At 35.2% G+C, this 22,270-nt stretch overlaps 2 protein-coding genes across 7 annotated transcripts; one reads left to right on the forward strand and one right to left on the reverse strand.

Moving 5' to 3' along the window:
• Positions 1-1,573: 1,573 nt before the first annotated feature.
• LOC109029589 (Cytochrome c oxidase subunit 6B) lies at positions 1,574-7,897 on the reverse strand. 6 transcript variants are annotated; one of them, XM_072297418.1, is made up of 3 exons: positions 7,621-7,778; positions 4,166-4,270; positions 1,574-2,077 (listed from the first exon to the last, which is right to left on the reverse strand). In XM_072297418.1, exons 2-3 carry the CDS (start codon positions 4,258-4,260, stop codon positions 1,909-1,911), a joined length of 264 nt encoding a protein of 87 aa, XP_072153519.1. In that variant the 5' UTR covers positions 4,261-4,270; positions 7,621-7,778; the 3' UTR covers positions 1,574-1,908. The 6 variants fall into 6 exon arrangements, with proteins under 6 accessions (XP_072153519.1, XP_018895638.1, XP_018895639.1 ...); XM_019040093.2 differs by having other exon boundaries at positions 7,615-7,774; XM_019040094.2 differs by lacking the exon at positions 7,621-7,778 and adding an exon at positions 6,360-6,708.
• A 147-nt stretch (positions 7,898-8,044) lies between these two features.
• On the forward strand, positions 8,045-22,088 carry LOC109029586 (uncharacterized). Its single transcript, XM_019040088.2, has 10 exons — positions 8,045-8,293; positions 9,640-9,816; positions 10,721-10,817; positions 11,607-11,707; positions 12,593-12,758; positions 13,277-13,362; positions 14,329-14,491; positions 15,520-15,617; positions 16,459-16,624; positions 18,218-22,088. Exons 2-10 carry the CDS (start codon positions 9,712-9,714, stop codon positions 20,257-20,259), a joined length of 3,024 nt encoding a protein of 1,007 aa, XP_018895633.2. The 5' UTR covers positions 8,045-8,293; positions 9,640-9,711; the 3' UTR covers positions 20,260-22,088.
• The last annotated feature ends 182 nt before the right edge of the window (positions 22,089-22,270 follow it).

Genomic DNA, 22,270 nt, shown 5'->3' on the forward strand with positions numbered 1-22,270 from the left:
ATATTGGTTAGCAGAAAAGTCATGATAACACTTTTCTTTCTTCTAAGTTCTAGCGATAGCAATATCCCCCACTTCGACTTGCAACTTCCCATAAATTCTGTAACTAAATTTTACATCTTTTAATTTTATCCTTGACAATGAATTGGATTTTGAGAAACTGAGTTAACATTTGATTGTTAAAACAGAATAATTCGACGGTGAAAGTCGGCAATCACATAACTCGTTTGCGGTGTCTGAAAATCTCCGCCTCTACGTCATTTTTTTAAAGGAGAGCAAATTGACATTATTTCTTGAAGTTTTTGCAGAATTTTCTTCGCATTGAGAAGAAAAATCATGATAGTTTTAAAGAATTGCCGTTGAGTAGTTTTCTGTTTAAAAAATAAAGTATGACAGGAAGTCTGCGACGTCGCAAACCGAGTTATGTGATTGCCGACTTGCACCGTCGAATTGTGTTGTATCATTGAGCATTCATGTGCTCAGATTTTTTTGTAGGTTGTAGAGAAGTTTATATGCATAGAGAATAAAAAATTGGATTGTACTTGCAGCAATCTCGGTTGAAATGGATACAATCATTCAAGTTCAATAACTGGAATGAAAGCTCAGATTGCACTTCTGTCATTAGGTTTTTCTTTTTTATCGCTCTGATTATCTAGGTTATGAACTCTAAAACTTATTGCCAGTTCAATTCCTGAGTTCGAGCGTTTTCGTATTTAGGTACTTTCTCTAGGGAGGAAAATGTAGACCCCCTCTAGAGGGAAGACTATGGGTCCTTTCCCCAAATAAATGTTAAAAATTACACATTTGCACACAACCCAACTTGCAATTGGGCTACTTTTGCACTATGTATTTTGTAATGAAAACTACTGGTAAAAAGAACCATTAATGATCTGTGATATGGGGGTAGCAAATAACTGCAAAAAGGGGTCATCTCCACTTAAGATTTTCTCAGTTAGGCTGTAGATAAGAATTATCACAAAGCTAGCTTTTCTTCTTTTTTTAGGAAGTTGGTGTTTAATTACAACAATCCAGGTTTTAAAGTGGTAGAAATACTATATTTGGTTAAGAAATGCTTGTGGTGGAAATAAAATTCAAGCACATATTGGTTCTTTCTCCCTCATACTTCACTCAAAATTTTTATGTTGGATTTTTTGTTAGAAAAAAAAGAAAAGAGGAAGAAGAAACAATTAATCAAATCCTTTTCCTAGGTGGAGACCCATTGTTAATTAGAGATTGAAACAAGATCTTGAGGAGCACTGGCACAGACGTAAACCTCAAACTATTACCTACTCCAGTAAAAATGGACGGTTAATTCTGATGGCAGTGATGGCTATTTTAAATTTAAGTGTCCAACAGATGGTTTTGTTTATAAAGCTTATAGAAGTATTCCTCTAATTAGAGTGAAATATACCCAAATTGTGAAAGAAAGAACACTTTTTTTCAGTTGTTCAGAACTTCAGAATGCGAAGCACACAAAATTAATTATTTTTCTCATGAGAACTTCTCCTTATCCTGGTTTGAAATTTGTTCGATAAATCCAAAATAACTACGGTGACTTCAAAAAAAGAAGGCAAAGTACAAAATAAAACAGATAGAACATTTATTTAAACAATGAAGGGGAACAGAGACCATTTATAGCTTAAATGAAACATATCTGAAGGTTTCCAAACAGTTTTGAAACTTATTTAAATACACAGACCTGATTAAGAGAATGGAAAAAATTATATCCATGGAACAGCTGTGAGGGTAGCATGGCCTGGCTTTTAGCACGGAGGATGATAAGTGAATTTAAAAAAAAAAAAAAAAAAAAAAAAATTGAATAGAAGGAGAAATGCTACCTAAAGAATATTATACATAATTTAAAATTACAGTGTTTCAGCAAGCCTACATTAAAATGCCTTCTAGGTTTTCTTACAATTCCATGGGGAAACAACCTTGCTCAATTTGCGATTCCCACTTTTCGACCCAGTAGTGGGGACAAAGTGATGTGTAGACTTTCTTGAAATATAGACATGGCTCATAATCTTCTCCTTTGACTTTAGCACATCGTTTGTAGTCAACGAAATTTTGATAACAATGCCTGAAACAGAGAAAAAAAGAATAACAGCAAAACTTATTTTTATTTATCTTCCTCAAGCAGGAGGGGCTTACATGCTTAAATTAGAACATTTTAATTTCATATTTAGAAAAGGAAACATTCACGTGCCAGTGATTTCTTACAACCTCCTGGGCTCTTTTCCTCCTAATTTTTTAAGGGTGCTCGTCTTTGATACGTCTGAGGATCCATTCAATTTGGTTCTATCATAGCCTCTGACAGTTATCGATTCTGAGAAAAATCAAAAAAAAAATTTAGTTTGTCCGCAACTGCCTGGATTTTTCGAACCATATGGTGGACACTCCATTGTTCTCCGCCCTGCGCTTAGTCATGGACTTCGTAGTTTGCTTTACACAGTACAACTGCAGCCTCAAATGTGGCATGTTCAATATATCAACGGTGTAAGTCGGCAATCACATAACTCGGTTTGCGACGTAGCAGACTTCCTATCATATTTAATTTTTTAAACGGAATACTACTCAATGGCAACTGGCAACTCTTTAAAACTGCCGTGATTTTTCTTCTCTGTGCAAAGAAAATTCTACAAAACCTTCAAGGAATGATGTCAATTTGTTGTCCTTTAAAAAAATAACTTAGAGGCGGAGATTTTCAGACACCGCAAACAAGTTATGTGATTGCCGACTTACACCTTCGATATTCTGTTCCTCTAAGAGGGTATTTATTTAAGTTCCTTAACACATAAATGCTCTAACCTATGACATAAGCTGCGACTGGAGTCTCATATGCTCCACATGCTACTTCAGGATTTTGTTTTTTGATACAACTACCCAATCTAAATTCAAGAAGCACTAACTTGGCAAAAAATGTTTGTCTCTTCAGAGAGCACATTTTAATTTTTGTTTTTTGAAATGCTTACTCAGTTTAAATTACCTAAAATTACACTTGATGAAAAAATTCCCATTTTTTTCGATTCAGAGAACATGGTTCAATGATAGGCATGTTCTTCATAGTTGCAGCTCTAAGAGACCAACCTTAGTAGAGAAATTTTGAGCCTGCTAAATAAGTTGAGAAGAGTTCAAAACTAGATAAGTGCCATCATCTGTTCCTAAGATTGTGCAAGCCTGAAGACAACAACTCTGCAGACCAGAAAATAGAGAAAAAATCCTAATAAAAATCCGCAACGCGGAAGTATTAAAATTCTTTCACACTTAGAAAAACCATGCACAATTTTAGCAACACGAATGGCGCTTACCAGCTTTCAATTACTGCTCGTCACTTCTCTTCACCAACGAACATTTAGATTAATCAAAGACTTTGTTTTCAGCGAACAAAAAAAAGCAGGGTGGAAAGAAATGATAAGATTTTCAACTGGAAGGTAAGGAGCAAAATTATTAATATTCTTACCAGTACATAGTATTCTATATCAAAAAGGTAACCAAGGTCTCAAAAGCAGGTGAGTTTATACAAACCATGAATAAACTAAAATGCACTAAAAAGAGCTTTAATGACATTTTAACAACCAAAGGAGGAGTGAAATTGAGGGTCAAAATCAACACCACCCAGGTTTCCTGGGACTCAAAAGTTGTTGGCATTAAAGTCTATATTAAGCAAAAATAATTGGTTTCAGGTGGTCATCAAATACCTTTCAAGGACTTCAGGACCATCTTTTAAGGGACCCCACATAAAATGAATTAGTGAACACCCTAGCACTACTAAATATACTTGAGAATCATTCAAGGGACTTCAGAAAAAATGACTTGTGCTTGTAAACATTTACAGGGGAGGTGAATTCTCAAGGATTTTTTGGCTAATTTTACCAGTTTTGGGAGACGACTCTCTTCGACAAAGCTCTTCTTAATCTTCAAGATGCTGGCAAATCATACTTGATTTGCTGACTTTTCTAGACATACTGCACATCTTAATTAGACTTTAAAACTACTTGGTTTTTTGTTTAATTTTCTTCATTTTCCCCGCTTTCTCTGTTCCCACAATTTTCTAATTTAAAAACTGGAAAAAAGGGGAAGCTTTATGAGGTCATTTACCCTACTCAGCAAAGAATGAGGTAACCTCTGCAAGACTGTGGCTTAGCAAAAAAGGAAAACTATCACATACCTGGTTTGATTTTGGTTGGGAAATCGGGGGTCAAATGGGGCTGTCTCAAACTTAAATTCCTTTTTCTCTTTGGAGGCCATGATGGCAGATGGCATCACTCAGAATCTGGCAACAAATGAAAAGTTATGTGAGTCAGCAGATTAAAACTGATGAATAAGAAGACAATGGTGTAAACCCAAATAAGAGGAAACTAGAGAAAGGAGAAAATTAGTAGTAAAAGTCTTTAAATCCCTCATGAAAGAGAAGAGAGGTAGGATTCGTAGATTTGTGATAGTATTCAAAGGCTCTTCTAAAACCACACGGAAAAAAATTAAATTGCTGATTCAACAATTCAATTGCTAAAAACAGTTAGTGCAATGTTTCAATGTAGATTTGACAACAAAAAAATGCTACTTTAACCACCCCGTGGTTAAATTAGTTTACAATGCGGTTAGAGTAGCATTTTTTTGTTGTAAAATCTACGTTGAAACATCGCACTCACTGTTTGTAGCAATTGAATTGTTGAATCAGCAATTTATTTTTTTCCGCGCAAGACCCAATACAAAGATGACTGACTATTTTCTGTATTTTTCTTAATAGCCTGAAAAAACTTGATACATTGCAGCCAACACTGGATTTATATCTTCATGTATTCAAGATTAGCACTAAATTTGCAGAAAAAGAATTATTGAAAAAATCACAAAGCAATCAAAACTTTATTACTTCTTGTCGCAATTTACGAAGGGATTTAACTAACTTTCCTAAAGTAAGACTTCCTATCATACTTTATTTTTTCTTTGGAAAATGAGCCAACATTATTACTTGAAGACTTCCACGATTTTTTTGTCCCTGATAGCAGAAAATTCTGAATGAATTTCAAGCTATAAAAATGGCTTGTTTTTCTTGGACTAAATAAAGTAGGAGCAGAAATTTTATAACGTCCCAATGAGGATATGTTGTTTTGCACTTTGGTCATGAATATGCCCCCAGAGAAATTAAAAGCTTTCTGTAGCTTCAAATATGATATTATGGGCAAAAAAACTGTCAACTTGTCCACAGCCACTGGAGATGTTTCAAGACGAGGCTGCTATTCAAAAAAATTGTTGTGCCGCATATTGTGATGATCGGCACAAAAAGTAACTGAATACTTAAATTTTTGTCCACGAGTTCCTTCAGCTTGATATGATCAGATTCACTGAACAAACTTTCTTCATTTTCTTCTCAACTTTTAAAAACCCTCAGGCTTAGGAACAAGAATTTTTTGGTTGGGTTCTGGAGAATTCTTCCTCATTTTGTTAAGAAAAAATTATTCTTTGGTGTCCTTTAATAGTTTTTCAATCAATTCAATGATTATAAACAAAGATGAGGGAATTTTCTTCAATTGATCCCCCTTTTTTTAAAAAAAACAAAATGGTTCATTACACTAAGCCTGTCGATGGGCTTTTGTTTCACTACATGATCCAGATTTTGGAGGAACAGAAATAACAGTAACTTCTGATGGTGAACTGACTGATCTTCGTAGTTGACTGAAAGTTTCAGGGATGCATGAAGTTCCAACCCTTCCTATTCTTTACATTGGCTTTTCTGGCGAAGAACCCCATTTTCCCCCAAATGTTTGAAATGACCCATTTCAATAAATGTTTTTTTTTTCATTACTGTTTGCAAATGGATTGCAGCCAACATGCTGACAATATTTCCATATTTCTAATTCCCAGGGCCTTTTCTCCTACTCTTGGATGAGACCTACCTGTCCTGTGGTCGAGAAGTCTTTACACTTCAGTAAGAGATCTTATAATTAGCCTTGCCTTTTATTTCAGAATTTACATTAAAATGTTTACTGTTGAGAACACACAACTAGCCGTTTCACAGAACATTGGAAAACATAGTTAAAGGTTCTCTTACAAATCTTAAGAGAACCCAGCAGGCTCTGACCTGTTCTCTAATCAAACTGTGTTCAATACTTTGGAATTGACTCTCATTATCAAAAATTGTTATCAAAATCACAATTTAGAATGCACGGCCAGTAGGTATCAGATGTCCTTGAGAAGAGTTCGAATGAATACCTACATTAATGGAAAAAAATTCCATTTGTATACATGTCCTTTTTGAGAAGAATCCACAAAAAATCCACAGACAGTTACCATGAAAATAAATTACCATGAGCTGACTAAGTGCCAATTTTGAAAAAGTTATGAATTGAGACAGTTTTAATTACCTCGTAATTTTTTACTTTTTTCCATTCTTCCTTAATCATCCTTCCGACTAAGGTCTGTTGGGAGGTAAAAGCTGTTGAGAGTGTACATATGTCACAGCAATTCCCAAAAGTGTGACAGGAACTTGGAAAATTTAGCAAAAGGGTAAGCTAAATTCTTAAAAAAGTTACGGTTTCAGAATACATAATTCCAATTATTTCTTTTAAAAACAGTCTAGCCTTTAGAATTAACAAAATTAAAAAAAACTGATTCGTGTATATTTACAGTATATACAGATGAAAAAAGTGATCGAATTTTTTATAAAATGTACACAATATCCCACTGTCATTAAATACACTTTGAATACAAAATTTACAGGTTAGGCTGTGACACATCTACTTTACAAGTGGTCGTGTTTTGTTATCTTCTTCATCGCAGTTGGCCTCTCTGTACTTTTTAACTTCTTTCAAATATTGGGACCAAGCGTCTTTAGGTTCATCATCCTTCTCCTCTGTGTCGGATGTCTTAACTTTCTTTACCTTACCACAAGGTAAAACTTTGCCTCCTCGCCTTTTGCCGACAAAAGGTATTGAGGGCTTGCTTTTGCTACTCGATGAATCACTGCTAGGAACAGGTATTTTGGCGGCTGGAGGTTTAAGTGATGAGCCACTAGTTTCTTGAAGCTTTTTGAACATTTCTAAGAAACTACCATCATTTCTGAATACATTTGTTAACGTCGGTGGAGTAGATGACTGGGACCGTTTTGATGGTTCTGCATCTGTGGCCGAGGTCACATCTTTTTCATTGACCATTGCGCACCTGAATTGAATCACCCGATAACCTACAACCAAGAAACTACCTGCTATCAGATTTCATCCAATGAGGGCCGAAAATAATCAAAAACACCAAGACAATTAAGAAACATCAATACACATAGGAGCTCACACTAATGTGCGCTCTGGTTCAATGTCAAGTTTCTATGGCCCACATAAGTACTTCTAACATTTATGGAAATGATTAAGCAAGTAAGTGAGACAAAATGAACTTCATGAGTGAAAAATCTAGCAGACTGCTTAATAAAAGAATTGATTACAGAAATTATTCGCAGCTGCGAAATATCATGATTAAATGACACGGGATGAAGAGGGCCTGAAATGACGGAGCTCATATGACTCCATGTATTGATCAGGAGTACGGGTGATAGGGATTGCATCTTTGACAAAAAAAGCTCAGGGATTGAATAGCGTTTTACGGAACTTTGAAAGTAATAACACGTACCTGTACCTTGAAAAGAATTCAGCAGCAAGATAAAGATTTCCTGAAGAACTCCGCAAGTTTTTGCCAAACTTTTCGCAGGAGAACGTAAATATCTCGCGGAGGACGATATCTAACATAGACACTGAAATTCCATAGAGCCGCAGCCGCAGAGTATTATCAGTCGAATTAGAGTACTTGTGTAGGTACTGGTACTCTACGTCAAATGATAGGCAAAATTTAGAAGCTGAAAGAAATGAACATTTGATCTGAGAAGAAGGTTATCTTTTTAAAAATATGCAATTATATTAGAACCAAACGCTTCATCCATTGACGTTGTGATTCAATATTAATAAATAGTCAAATTATGCAATTTGCAATACATCAATACATTGCTGTCAAGCAAATTCACTGACGTCGAAACCACTTTGTAACCCATCTGTAATCACCCCTCTATAATTAACCTTCGCCCTATGTTTGAGTTTATGGTTATTCCAGGTTATGTCAGTAGTTTACTTCAATATCAATAAAAATATAAAATATTTGTGTTCGAGCAGTTCAAGTTATTTCCAGAATTACTGAAACACAATTCTTTTAACTCGTAGGGGCACTTTATTCACAGCCATCAGGAGTCTTTTTCATGCCGATAGCAGTTATCAAAAGTCAATATTGACCCATGTGCATATCCCTTTTTTTTGACTCGGTAAGTGTCAATTTTCATCTCCTGCGCACAAAGCCCAAATTTCTTGTTATTATCGCTTATCTTACGAAAAACATTTATATTTTTGTTTTATTGCTCCATAGCAATGCTGCACTGTTTACTTGGCACCTTAAATCTTTCTCATTGCCATCTAGACTCGGGGCAACCAAGCTCAAATTTGCTATCGTTTAGGAAGACTTACACAGAAAATACAATTAAAAGACAATTTATACGGTCACCATTTCAAATGCCACATTATCGCTCTTTCATGTCTGCAAGCTAATGGCTGATTTTATCTTGGAGAATGATCATGGACGGGGATCATAGAATATTGTATGTGGCTTCTAAGTCGGTAGATCATGTTGTGCAGCAACCTCTTGTGAAATCTGACTAGGGCTGATGCTGAATAATGTCACTTTCCTAATGATACTCTTTTGGATTCCTGAAACTTTCAAAAAGAGTGCGATAAGTGCTACCGATTGAGGGCCGCACTATGAAGTCGTAACATGTATGTAAGTATACTGATCCTCATTTCAGATGTTTGTCCCATTCTCACGCACAGGAAGTAGGCAGCAAAGCATTATCAGAGCATCTAACCTGAGGTGCCTAGCCGCTAATTACATACCGTAGGTAAAATAATTCAGTGGTCCTTTGCTCCTACTGCAAGTAGGTAAAGATATACTTGTTTTGCTGTGCCAAGGAAGAATGTTTTGTGAAATTAAGTATGCATGTTGCCGTATTTCCCCTGATAAAATAGTTATATTTCTAGAAAGTTATGAATACGTATCCTTGAAGATTTAGGATACTTCAGATCAAAATTCTATTAAAGTTCACAGAAAAATATTCCAGAATATTGTTGATGTACCAGAGGAAATTTGGCAACATCTGAAGGCTCACACAGTGTTCTGTCTTAGTATGGCAGTATTGCATCAACATCATTCTGAAAGTTTCATAGGTCACCAGTCGCGGAAGTAAAGTATGAGCTTTTTTTACTGGAACCATATTTTTGCTCTCTTCCCCCAATACTTGAATCCAGAAGCTAAAACAAAGACGAAATCCCCAAATTTTTTGTATGCCGGGAACCTTTCTCAATTTTTAACCTTAATTCATGATAGCTTGCCTGTGGAGAGCAAAAAAAAAGAACCCTTTAAAATGCTACATTTTGAAGGGGCCCCCTATTTGCTCCCGTTATTGTGGAAACCCCCCCCCCCTCCAATTCGCCTGACAAGGCCGGTTGCATGGTCGGAAGTTTCTGCACCTGTATTGTACATTTTCTTCTCACCTCTCTACCTGACTTCTGATTACTGCTCAGATTAACCTGAAGATGTATTTTATTTGACTGTCTACAGGCTCCAAAGTCAATGAGTCTATAGGTGTAGCTCTGGACGGAACTCATCTGTATCTTGCCTCCTTGAGGCTCTATGAAAGAAATGTCTACAGGCCCTGCACATGACAGAGGCAGCCATGAAGTTTGTGCAGAGCTCTCTAGGCAGATTGTGGCATCTGAAATTGAACATCGTGGACAAGTAAGATGTTCACCAAGCAGTTATTATGAGAGGGTGTGTCAAAATCCCACAGGGCATTTTTAGTAATCCCTCTAACGAATGTTTTCTATTTTTTGAGCATTCATTTAGGCCCTTATCTCTGAAAGGGGAAGCAAATACATTAAGACTTTGGAATCATATGTGAAAAAGATTGATGATAACTTGTAAGATTGTTCGTGTCTTAGGCATAGTTTTTCACACCTCTTTTTCAGCAACCCTGGTTGGTGCTGGCTGAGAAAATATTGCCTGTGGATTCTAGAATTTGTGAAATGCGTCAGGCTATGCAGATTGTGCATTAAAGAGTACACGTTTGAAATTTTCAAATGATTTCACCACAAAATAATCCGTGTGGTCAGTTTGTCTTATGTCCAGGGTGTAACTGACCCATCTCTTGTTGCAAAATTTACTTTCACAAATTCTGCTATTATTGAAAAACTGTTGGAAATTTTTTACTAAAAATTTCATTGATTTTTCATTTGAATAAGTTCACACAGTAATCAACAAAAATTTCGGCAGAAATTTCCCAGTGATACTCTTGTAAAGAATTGAATTTTCCCAGTCAATCTTGTTATCTTAGAATGCAGTTACATTGTTTCGTCTGGGAATCCATAATAGCCGATAGCCTGTGATCACGCATGATGAATGCAGAAAAATGTGAATGACTCTTCAAAAATATGAAGGCACTTGCTTTGAAACTGAGCGGTGTGACAGTCTTTACATTGAGAGTAATTACAACAATTTGTGATGGTTTTGGGGAGGTAAAATAATTTTTTTTTTTAATCACCTGATCCCACCAGTTAGACGCATGCTTCAAAAATATACCCAATGCTTTTAGATACTGTACACTTAGCTTCTAATTTATTGTTTCCTTTCTTTTTTTTTACAGAAAGACAAATTCACCTGTGATATCTGTGATAAAAGATTTACTCGCAAAGACTCAGTTAATCGCCATCAGTTGGTTCACTATCAGAAATACGTTCTAGGTAAATTTTATTTACTTGAATAAAATTTTTGAGGATTGGTCTGTTACACCTATTTTGGGAGTTCCTCCAGGCTGATTTCAGGGGTGATCAATTCCGTTGAAAGCTCTTGATGCCCTGATGTTTGGAAATTTATGAAACTTCTGTTTTTCTCTCTGTGTTATCCCAGACGCCTTTAAGACAGAATGTATTCTATCTCCATTTTTCTCAAAGTTGCCTCTAGAAGAGTGCTTCAATACCTATGTCTGGGATCTATTGGAGCGGTTTTCACTTTTTTTGCATCAAATTCAAGCATGTGTCGTTGAGCCATTCACAAAAATACTACACATTCTACCGTGTTATCCAAACCTGTATGAACTGCCTAAGACATGGAAATCCATCCATCTTTCCTCCAAAGATTTAATTGGATCAGAACATTTTAGGGATTTATTTTGTTCTAGAAACTATTCAGGCTTACGTGAGCATCTTCAGAACACAATTTCCATCGTGTTCTCCCAGATTTATGAAAATGGATAAGTTTTTCAGGCACATTACCTTATGACAATATTCCAGAATTTTGATAAACAAAGAAGCTTGCTCAATCAAAGAAAAAAAAGGGTCACCTATTGAAGAATGGGTTGATAGAAACGAGAGCATTTTCTTAATCAAGTTTAAGCTACTTTATTTTTGCAATAAAAAGAGGTTTGGTAATATTTAGCCTCTTCTTTACAAGTATCATTTTCCATGTTTCTGTCGTTCTGTAATGTGTATCTTTTCAATCCTGATTCTGAGTGCATTTTAAATTTGTTACAGATTTGAAGAACCTGAAAGTTCCAACAGAGTATTTTAAAAGTGATAAAAACATTATTTCACCTTTCGCAACACAACTTTTATTTTCTGGATTAGAAAGTCAGGTAAAGAACTCTAGACCTTTTTAACAATGTGTTCAGTCCCTTATTTCTCAAAATTGTTCTTAAGGCTTACTGTAGAACCCAGCATTTAGAGAATCAAGCCTCATCCTGTAAGTGGTCTTTAACACAATCCCAGCTTTTTTGACAATTCAGAAGGGAAGCTCTTTCTCCAACAAAATGTATTACATTAGGTTCCTCTATTCTTAGAACATGTCCATTGAGGTGATTTTTTAACTCTTTTTAGAACGATTCGATAATCCAATAAGTACTTGATAATTTTGAATTGTAAAACATTTTTCCAAAAATCTTAATTATTCTTATCATGCCGTAGTGTGTCAGGTACTCATACATGGGAATCGAACAAAGAATACTTAAAAATGATTCTGACATGTCTTGAGTGAATATCTCAAACTGTCTTGTCTTTTGATCTGCAATTTTTACTTGGCATGTACTTTCTAAGTCATTAATAATAATCAAAGGTCGAATTATATGAAGAAACATCTGACATACCCCCACATGATGTGAATACTGGAGATTTTTGGGGGGAAATTCTAAAAGCTCATAAATTATCAATTGTTTGATCAACAGTCTAATCGTTCTCAAAAGTGTCTGAAGAATTTTTACATACATGCAAAACCTAAATTTAATTATGTAAAAATGAAGGAGATTTCTCTCCTCTTAAATATTAAGCAAAGAAAAATTCTACCCGACAGATTGTTGCTTTTTAAACATACCTTGAACATCAAATATGTGGCTTATTTTAATATATGCCTATTTTAATTTGAAGCCAACAAGTTACAGTGACTCATATTGGTCCGTGGATTGAATAATAGGTGGGAATGTTGTCTTGATTGATCAATGCAGTTATTATGCTCTGTCTTTTTGCAGATTGGAGATTTTATCTGTGATACTTGTGGAAAAAAATTTTTGCGCAAAGACTCTTTTAAACGTCATTCAGAAAATCATGGTGCTGTCAAGAAATTCAGCTGTAATGAGTGTCCGAAAGCATTCTTCAGGAAAGATTTATTGAAAAGGCATATGAGATCTCATGATGGTACGTCCTCAGAATTCTGTATCTTTTATTTCTTGAACACAGGAAATTGTTGATGTGGAAAACAGGCCTCTCCCTCTCACTCAGCACCGATCAGAAAATATAAGGATGGTAGAATAGTAGGGCTGTGCAAACCTTTGAAAGGTGTCTGTTGGTTTGGCCATAATCCAAAATAATTTTACCAGTTTACGCTCAAAGTAGCTTAAGCTCAACTCAATTTTTTTTAAGCTTAATCCAATTGAAAAGTCATTGAAAGATCAACAAAGCTAATATCGACCTGTAAGAGAGATGAAAAATTGAGCTCAACTCAAAGCCAAAAAAACCAGACTATCAAAGCCCTCATTTTTTTCCTCCTCTCTCTCAAATTTTTTTAATTTTTTGGCCGAAATCATAAAAAAAATCCCATAGAAAGTTCTGGTCTTCTGAACTTCAATACTCCTGGAGAGTCTCAGTAAGTCAAAAGACTGTGAGCTGTATTGCAAAAGGCATTAACTTGTTTTGTTTCTATCATGTTCTTCTAGATCCCAGCTACCTGACAGCACTTATAGCAAGTTCCCAAAGTAGGGGCAAAGGTAATCAGTGGAGTGAATCAATACAGTTTTTGAATGTAAGTTGGGTAAATGATACTATTATTTGTTCTCTCTGTCACGTATGTTTCATCAAGTACTTTGTGTACTCTTTCCTTGGCAACAGGCCACTAGACAAAGTACGAATTGAAGAATTATGATTCATGTTTACTACCCAAAATTTCATGTGGAACTTGATTCGGGTACCTAATAAAAATTGCTTAAAGTAACTCCTAAGTAAGATAGTAATGTTTCCAGTTTGGATTGGTTACGAAAAATTGGAATTACCCTCTTACAAGAAAATAATACTCTACTTGAGTCGAATCGTGCCCTACAACGGTTGTGGTGAGTTTCTTAATCGAGCAATGTTCCTTCCCTACCCTGTGTTGTTGGAAGTGTAAACAACAAGCAGCAACTGAGCAGAAGCGCCAAGATTGAGGTTGTCATATTTTCATACTACAGAAACTATCATGGCAACATCTAGTGCACAATTCAACTTACAAGAAGTTTCGCTTTTTTTTTATATGCAGGAGGTTTGAATTCACGCATCGATTAATGCTAAATATCTCAGTTAGGAGTTAATTTTAGCAATTTTCGAATCAAGCTCTACCTAAAATTTTAATTGGGAAACTTATAGCAGAATGATTCACTTTGTACCTTGCCTGGTGGTCCTTTGTCCTCACCAAAAAAAAAAAAAAAATGTTTCTATAACACAGCCTATTGATAATGCTCCGGCCCAAATTGTCACTCATTTCATGAAATATTGAAATTTCCCTCAGGCCAATGCCAATTTTGATGTTAGCCTCTTTTTATTTACTAATACGATATTAATATGTATTTGTTCATGCAATGAATGCACTGTGTGCGTGCATCTGCTCCTTGTTCCTATGTTGCGTATTATGTTGTGCAACAAATCATAAATTCGGATCTTCTATAAAAAAAAAAAAATAAAAAAAAATTGATGTTGATTGGATTTTTCATTTATTTCTGTTTTTTCTGTTTTGCAGGAGGGCATCACAGTTTGTCATATTTGCAATAAAGTATTTAAGTATAAAGAATCCCTCAAGAGGCACCTTTTAACGCACAAAGTAAGAAAAATAGGCTGCCCTAAATGTTTTGTGGAGCTGAGCGATAAGAACCAGCTCATGAGTCATTTGAAATCTCACGAAGGTAAGTTAATCTTTTATTAACATTTGATGTACATAAATGAAAACATTTTGTGCTCCTTGAGAAACAAAAAATATTTTAGAACTGTTTAAAAAAAAGAAATAAAACAGAATTCTAACCCTTCCAACTGAATAAGGAAAACCAGCTAGAAGAAATATGGCAAAAAGCCTGGGCCATCAGAAGGTGATAGCAAAGTAGGTACTTGCTTATTGTTTCAAATTCCCAGAAGCTCTCAAGGGAAATGGGGGAAAAGCCATGTAGCGCCACTCAAACCCTACTTAAAGTAAAATTCTTTTTTTAATTTATCTTTTATTGATATTTAGTAACTGTTTCCAGTCTAATGTTCTATCAAAGATTCCTCTTTTCCTGTGTTCCATCTTTAAAGTAAACAAAATAAGAATTTTGAACAACAATAAGAGCATCTCATTATCATTGCTGCCATTTCTATAAATTACTTCTAGAAGTAACTACTTACTTAAAAACTCTTGAAAAGTGAAAATGTAAAGAATCCCCTCACCTACCTAGATGGACTTGTTACTTTTTGAACAGATCTGCCGAAGCGCAAAATGTCATCATTATCCCAGGAATGACATTACTGTAAGGGTCTTATAAGGGACCAGTCTGAGCTTAATTCAAGATAATAATTTTAAGGATTCTTTCTGATGGACAAAAATGTGGCACTAGGCAGGTTTGCATAATGTTCTCCGGAGCTAAAATCAGTCGCAATCTCAATCTTAAAATTCTTTACTTTTGGAAAATTTCCTCTCAAAAGGTCCACAAACAGGTCAAAAGTATGCATGGAGCCAAATAATTTACAAAACCAATACATTTTTCTGTTTTTTGCTAAGATAAAAAAGTTGCATCAAGAAATTTCTCCTCACATTCATGGATTCCCTAACGACGCACGGCTCTCATACTTAACTACATTTATCCTCATTAATTCTGACTCACTTTCCATTTGCCTTTTGCGTTTTCAAAAACTGTATCATGATCAATTTTCTTTTTTGATATTTTGACTCTTATTTTTTCAGAAAAAACTGTAGAGGCAGTACTTGAACCAGATGTTGAACCATATGGATTACCATCAAGCACCTTTGCACCATTCATTATGCCAGATTTTGAGAGCAGGGTAATTATGAAACAATTTCAATGTCTCAGTTTACTCTCTTACTTTTAAGCTTTCTGCTACCTGTAAAAAAGGGGGAAAATATGACCATTTTGTGGCAAAAATGTGTGCTGAACAGGGCTGTTTTACCAGCTCTGTTATCAGTTGAGAACTTTGATGTGCCACATGGCGCTGCACTAATTAAAACCTGCTATCTCGCAATTCTGGCAGGGTCGCTATGTGTTTGTTTGTTCATTTTTTCAAATCCTGGACTGTCTACCAGTCTTGCTCACTCCTGTCACTCGTTTCTCAAACCACTTTACTCCGTTGCTCTTGCTTGAGCTGTCTACCTGCATCAAATTCTGGCTGCAATATAGCAGCATTTATAACATTCTCCCTTTTTATTGGCTGTTTCTTTATCTGCTCCTTTATTACCTACTGTTTTATCACACTCTATTTCCTCTTTACTCATTTACAGTAATATTGTAGCTATTTTTTCGTCTTTTGTATTAAATTTACATTTTCTCTGATAATGGACTCTTTTAGTTCAAACTTCAAAAGAATACCTTAAACTTTTTAACAATGAATAAGGCAAAGCATAACTTAATTTTTTCTAATTTCTTGATCATCAACTGTAAGAAGTCTGACTTTTTCTTTCCTTTACTTAAAATTCCTTGAATTTTCGTGTCAAGGCAAAATTACCCGTGAAGCGATTTTGTAAAAATTGCAAAGCTATTGCTCCTTGATATTCCCTCAGGGGGCTAGAGCTCATTGGCTAGCTGTTACAGGTTTTTTTTGTAAAAAAAATAGGCGTATGCCGTATCATCTGTCACTCATTACTTCTATTTGTATTTACATTTTTCAGAAAGGAGATTTTCTATGCCTGGTTTGTAATAAGTCATTTACACGCAAAGATACCTTGAAGCGACATCAGCTCATCCATGATGCTATCAAACGATATACCTGTGAAGTTTGTAACAGACCGTTTGACCGCAAAGACCAGTTGATCAGGCACATGCGCAGTCATGATGGTGAGCAATAATTTAAAAGCTGTTTCCCTCTCTTTTTTAAGTTATCAATCCTTTTATCATCTAGAGATAATTTTTGCACCCTTTTGAAGGTGTCAAAATCCTAATCCAAACCGAAGAAAAAAGTCCCTTTTGACAACTCCGGACACAAAGTGATAATCATCAGTTTGTCATCACTGTTATGTATACATCCAAGAAAAATTCATGTAAAATGAAGGAAAGGATTGATGACTTTTATTGACTCTTTATATTTTTTTCCATGTTTTCTTACTGAACTTTATCTGCGGTACATGTAATAGCAAAACCTTCAAGAGACTATGCTCCTCAGGCATGTTCCCATTAGTCTAGTAAATCTCCATTTGACCTCAGACAATTTTGCTAACAGTGTTTCTTCCCAGAAACAGGGTCTTTAGGGTCCCAATAAAACAGGAAAAAATTTACCTATAAATTCCTTGGGTAATTAGGTCAGACCACAGGTTTTTAGAATGAGTACCAGGCACAATTCTGCACAGGATTCTTTAATGATTTTTCTGTTAGAACTGAAAAATCAAGCAACGAAAAAGTGCAAGAAATCCGTTTCCAAGATGCTGAAATTCTGTTTAAGAATAAAATTCCACAATATGCTTTTGTTCTAAGTATTATTCCCAATTTCAAAGAAAAGCTAGAGCATTGTGAATAATCTGTCCAAAAACGGGGTTTTTTGTAGTTTCCATCAACTTCAGGTCCAAGCAATTACATAGTGTAAAGTTGAGACCAACTACACCACCAAAAAAGTATGCTGTTCACCAAAGGAAACATATTGTTTTTCATTTTGTACCCATTTTTACCTCTGTAAAAGATAGATCATTCAATAATAGGACAGCAGGATGGTATTATGACAGCAAATTCGTCTGTTTTATGAAACGATGGCGGCAGGGCGTCAATACCACATAACCTTCGGGAAGACAGACACTCGTGGTGTTTTGGTGTTGCGTAGCACCAGAGTGCGCCTTAGAAGCAACTTCGTACATTTATCCACCCATAGTTAGAAATGAATTTAAAATATATCCTGAAAACACATATGACAATGAATTTTAAACTGGGGAAATTAGGCTGAAAACAATAAAACAAAACATGAGCCGTTTCCCCAGAAATTTCTGGCGTTTTCAATCAAACCAAAGCTAAAATATGAGTGTTTCTATCTCTGGATTAGAGTTTTAAGCACTAACCAATTAAAGTCAATCAGAAAAACGTGTACAAAACAAGATGTAGGCAATACCGTATACATTGTCACCATGTCTGTAGTTAATATCATTACACACGAGATTATCATTATACGAGTTAATATCATTGGATAACGTTCAATTTGAATTGCCTTATGGTACAACCTTGCCCTTGCATTTTCCTTTAAAGTAGCACTTTTGAGTTTTCGAAATCAAACTTGAATTTTTCCTCAAGCTCCTGCTGGTGTCAAGCCGTTTTTTCGTTTTTGTGATACTCGTGGGATCTGATCCGTTTGATCAGATCGTTAGCCCATGTAAGCTACCATTAAGACTTTTGAAACCCGGTCATCAAAAATCTTGAACTAGGTAATGAAAATAGTTTCCTCTCTTCCAGGTAAACACACTATCAAACGTGATTTCCAATGCAATCTCTGCGACAAGTTTTACACTCGTTTTTCGAATTTGAAGTATCACAAATGTGTACATGAGTCAGGCGCAATCGACTACCGGCAGCTCTCCCTCTCTTGGAAGTGCCCATTGTGTCTATTCACCTCCCAGACTAGTGAAATCAACGACATTTACTCTCATTATGCAGAAGCTCACAATATTTCACTTGCCTTGACAGAAATTCACTTTGACACAATGGAAGCATTCAGCGACTGGAAGATCAAAACGGAAATTGAGACTGGCTCAAGTTTTGTCTTGCACTCCAGAACAGCCACTTCATCAACTTTCTTTTGCCACAAGTCTGATAGTAAAATCCAAGATGGAAAGAAGCTCAAAAAAAGCCCTAGCAAAGGATTCTGGTGTCCTGCTTCAATCGTTGTCTCTGGAGTAGAGAATGGTTTTAAATGCAAGTACATAAGCACCCATCTAGGTCATTCAAAAGAATCAGAGCGATTGCAGCTTTCCGATTATCAATGTAAAATTATGGGTGAAAAATTATATAAAAATCTCTCGTTTAAGGAAATCTCCAATGTGGAGAAGCACTACACTGAAGGTGAGAATGCCAAACTTCAGCATTTAAAATGGCCAGATGTTACTTCTTCGCTGGATAGTAATGTCAAATCCTGCAAAAACGAGCAAGGCTGTGAGTTTACTAGTTTTTCATCATGGGTTTTTAGTAATCCAAATGTTTTGTACTTCAAAGATGATAACGCATCCTGTAGGAAGTACATTTTCCTAAAATATGAAGACTTTTTGCTAATCATTATGACAGATTTTCAGAGAAGGGTTTTGAAAAATTATGGAAGTGATGTAATTTGTGTTGATAATAGTTTTAGTTGCCGTGATTTTTCAATTGTCACTTTGCTTATTCGTAATGACTTGTTGAATGCTTATCCGTGTGCATTTTTGGTCTCCAAAAAAATTGACAAAAGGCAGTTGAAAATATTCTACCAAGAGATCAAAAGCCACGTTGGAAGTTTAGAGCCCAACATCTTTATGAGTGAAATGTCACCTGATGCGTATGATGCATGGTGTTCTGTCATGACTCCAGCAAAAACGCAGTTGTATAGCTCATGGAGTGTGCTAAAAGCATGGAAACAAATCGTACCTCTTAAAGTACCAAATCTGGAGATGGCTGAGTTGGTCCTAGTCAAACTGCTAGAAATGCTAGAAACAACTACTGTATCAAATTTTGTTACTTTGCTAAACTCATTCAAAATTTTTCTTAAGACAAGCCCTGTTTTTGAAGAATTTGAGCATTATTTCAATGAAGAATGCTTGAAAAATGAGCAATTTACACTATGGTCGTATGCCTACCACCTGAATGCAGGAGTGAATACCAATGTTCATATCGAGTGTTTCTTGCGGTGCACGAGACAAATAGAGGAGCTCTCACAAAAAGTTGTCGACATGAAAGAATCAGTCTACGCTATTTTTGATTTTGTGTGCAGTAAACTTCACCATCAGTTTTATGAGGTCGACAAAGAGATCTTGAAAGACAAGGCAGATGTTCTGAAAGCAAACCATAAGGAGAGCCTGAAGCTCTCGAGAGATCTAGTCATTAAGAATGATCATGAGTGGACCGTCTTCTCTTTGGAGTTGGTGAACTGTTATACAGTTTCAAGACGCGATATTAATTGCAACTGTAAATTGCAGTGTGAGGAATGTAAATCTTGTTTCCATGAATTTTCTTGCTCATGTTTGGATTACGTTGTCCATTCAAACATGTGCCAGCACATCCATTTAGTTGCACAAATTCAGTCAAGCCAAAAAGATAGAGTCGAAAGAGCTAGTGAAATGAGTGAAATTTTGCTCAACTTTGGATTTTCTCGTGTGCATAATGAATACATGAATTCGAGAGCCCTAGATTTAGTCAGTCAGTATGTTGAAGCCGATTCCACCTCGGTTTTTAAAAACAATATCATTAATGCCAAAATTGACAATTATGACTGTATTTCTAATAATATTAGTAGAGAAGTAAACTGCTGATTCACACTGATTTATCAATGAACTCACAGGTTTCAAGTAAGAAGAGGGATGAAAGAAAATATTTGTATTAAAATTTGATCAGGATAGTCGAGGCAGAAATCAAAGCAACAACCTATGAAGCACTAACCCCATGAGGTAGCCATGACCAACGACTATTCAGGCAGGAAGAGACCTACACAGAGGCAGAATCTGTGCTAAATGCATCATACGAAGGCTTTTATTAATAAATAGGACCAGGGAATGGATGGGTTTTTCAGGTCTGCCCATTGCCTTTAACACTCAATAATGCCAATGTAAATTTTAATTGAGTTAGCTTCAATTTGAGACCAAAATAATTCAAATCAGAGGCTGACCTATCCTCTCCTTTCCTTGTCATCTGTCATTGAGGACTTATGCCAGAATGAATACAATCTTTTACTCAAAGCTATCTTAAAGCTGTTGAAATTCAAATTAAAAGATTCTTTATGGAATAAATGTTTTTAATTCCAAATTTATAGAAGCAAGCCTTTGATATAAAAGATTAAAACATAAAATAAAAAATTGAAAGCAAAATGAGGTAAAATAATTGTACTCCGGTGAGCGAGCGGAGCACGTTGTCTAAAAGATTGAACAAATTGTGTTTTGATTCAAAGTTTCTCCTCCAGAAACAATAATATTTTCACACTTTCATAGAATAAATTATATTTTATACCCCGTGACTAATTTTAATGGAGTAACTCTATCCATCAGTGATGATAGATTGTTTTACGTGGTAATTTATCGATCTCATACTTTTTAAAACATACATAATTTTTTCTTCAGTACCTCAGATTTGATTTTGAGATTACGATACGATTTCACCATGAGAATTAGTTTCATTAATGGATACATTTGATATGCACTGAGATTTCTAATTTTCTAACTCGGTTACCCTTAAAAAATCTATTGGCTGCCCCTCTTCTTTTTTTTAATCAGTGATGTCAAATAAATTTTGATTGAATTTATTAACCCCTAAAGTCTGAACTTACGCTAGACTAAAGTCAGCTTACGCTTCTTCTTGCTGTGAGAATTATACATGTAAGCCTTTTTGGATGCAATTAAACCAAAGATTTTCTCTTTTTTAAAAAAACATCCCCAATTAACAGAGAGCTTAACTTAAGATATGGCAAAAAAAAAAAAACAGGTTTCTCTGTCACTTAGCATTTTTTGTACAAAAATCTAAGGAAATTCAGATCTTAAGTTGAGTTGTAACCAACTAAATTATGCAGAACAACTGTTCCTAAGTATTGGAATGCAGGACAACTTCACTCCTGACTCTTTTGATGGGAATATTATTCAATTTTTTAAATTATTATTGCAGAAATTTTAAGAGAGTTCGTCTCTCCTCTGATGTAAGGGCATATCTCAAGCCCCAGAAAGCATGGATTTCTTTGTAAAATAGGATTCACATGGAAATTGAGATACACCCCTATATTAGGGGAGCAACAAGTTGCAGCTGATGAATCCTCTGCTTTGTTTATTATACCTGTATATTGTTGACTGGTACATCAAAAATTGTAACTTGACAAATGCTATCTAGTGTAATTGATTTGATCTCTTTGAAAATAACTTTCATTTTAAAACTTTCACTTATCGTGTAAATAAAGTGAAAGGTGTAAATGTTCTACAGTTTAGTTACACTCTTTTGAAGGCTTTATTTGGATACTCTAAGAATCTAAATTTAAGTTTAGTTTAAAAAATGTTTTTAATTATCTATTTTTTCCCTCTATAATTTGATAGTGATCTAAGATTTTTGTCATTTTAATTTTCTATTTGAAAGTAAATTTTAAGTATAGAAATTTAAAACCTGCTATCTTTTTCTTCATTTTGTCTCTGGCAACTTTAATGGAAAAAAACACCCCATGAAGCTCAATTTTTGCTTGCGTGGGATCGTTTTGCTCGAAACAAGTGAAGCTGCAGTATCAGCCTCAAGTAAAATAAAGGAACCAAATGGCGAAATCAAAATTCAAAATATGAATGCAAAGAAAGTAAT

The sequence above is a fragment of the Bemisia tabaci genome, chromosome 2, assembly GCF_918797505.1.
Source record: "Bemisia tabaci chromosome 2, PGI_BMITA_v3".
Taxonomy (NCBI): domain Eukaryota; kingdom Metazoa; phylum Arthropoda; class Insecta; order Hemiptera; family Aleyrodidae; genus Bemisia; species Bemisia tabaci.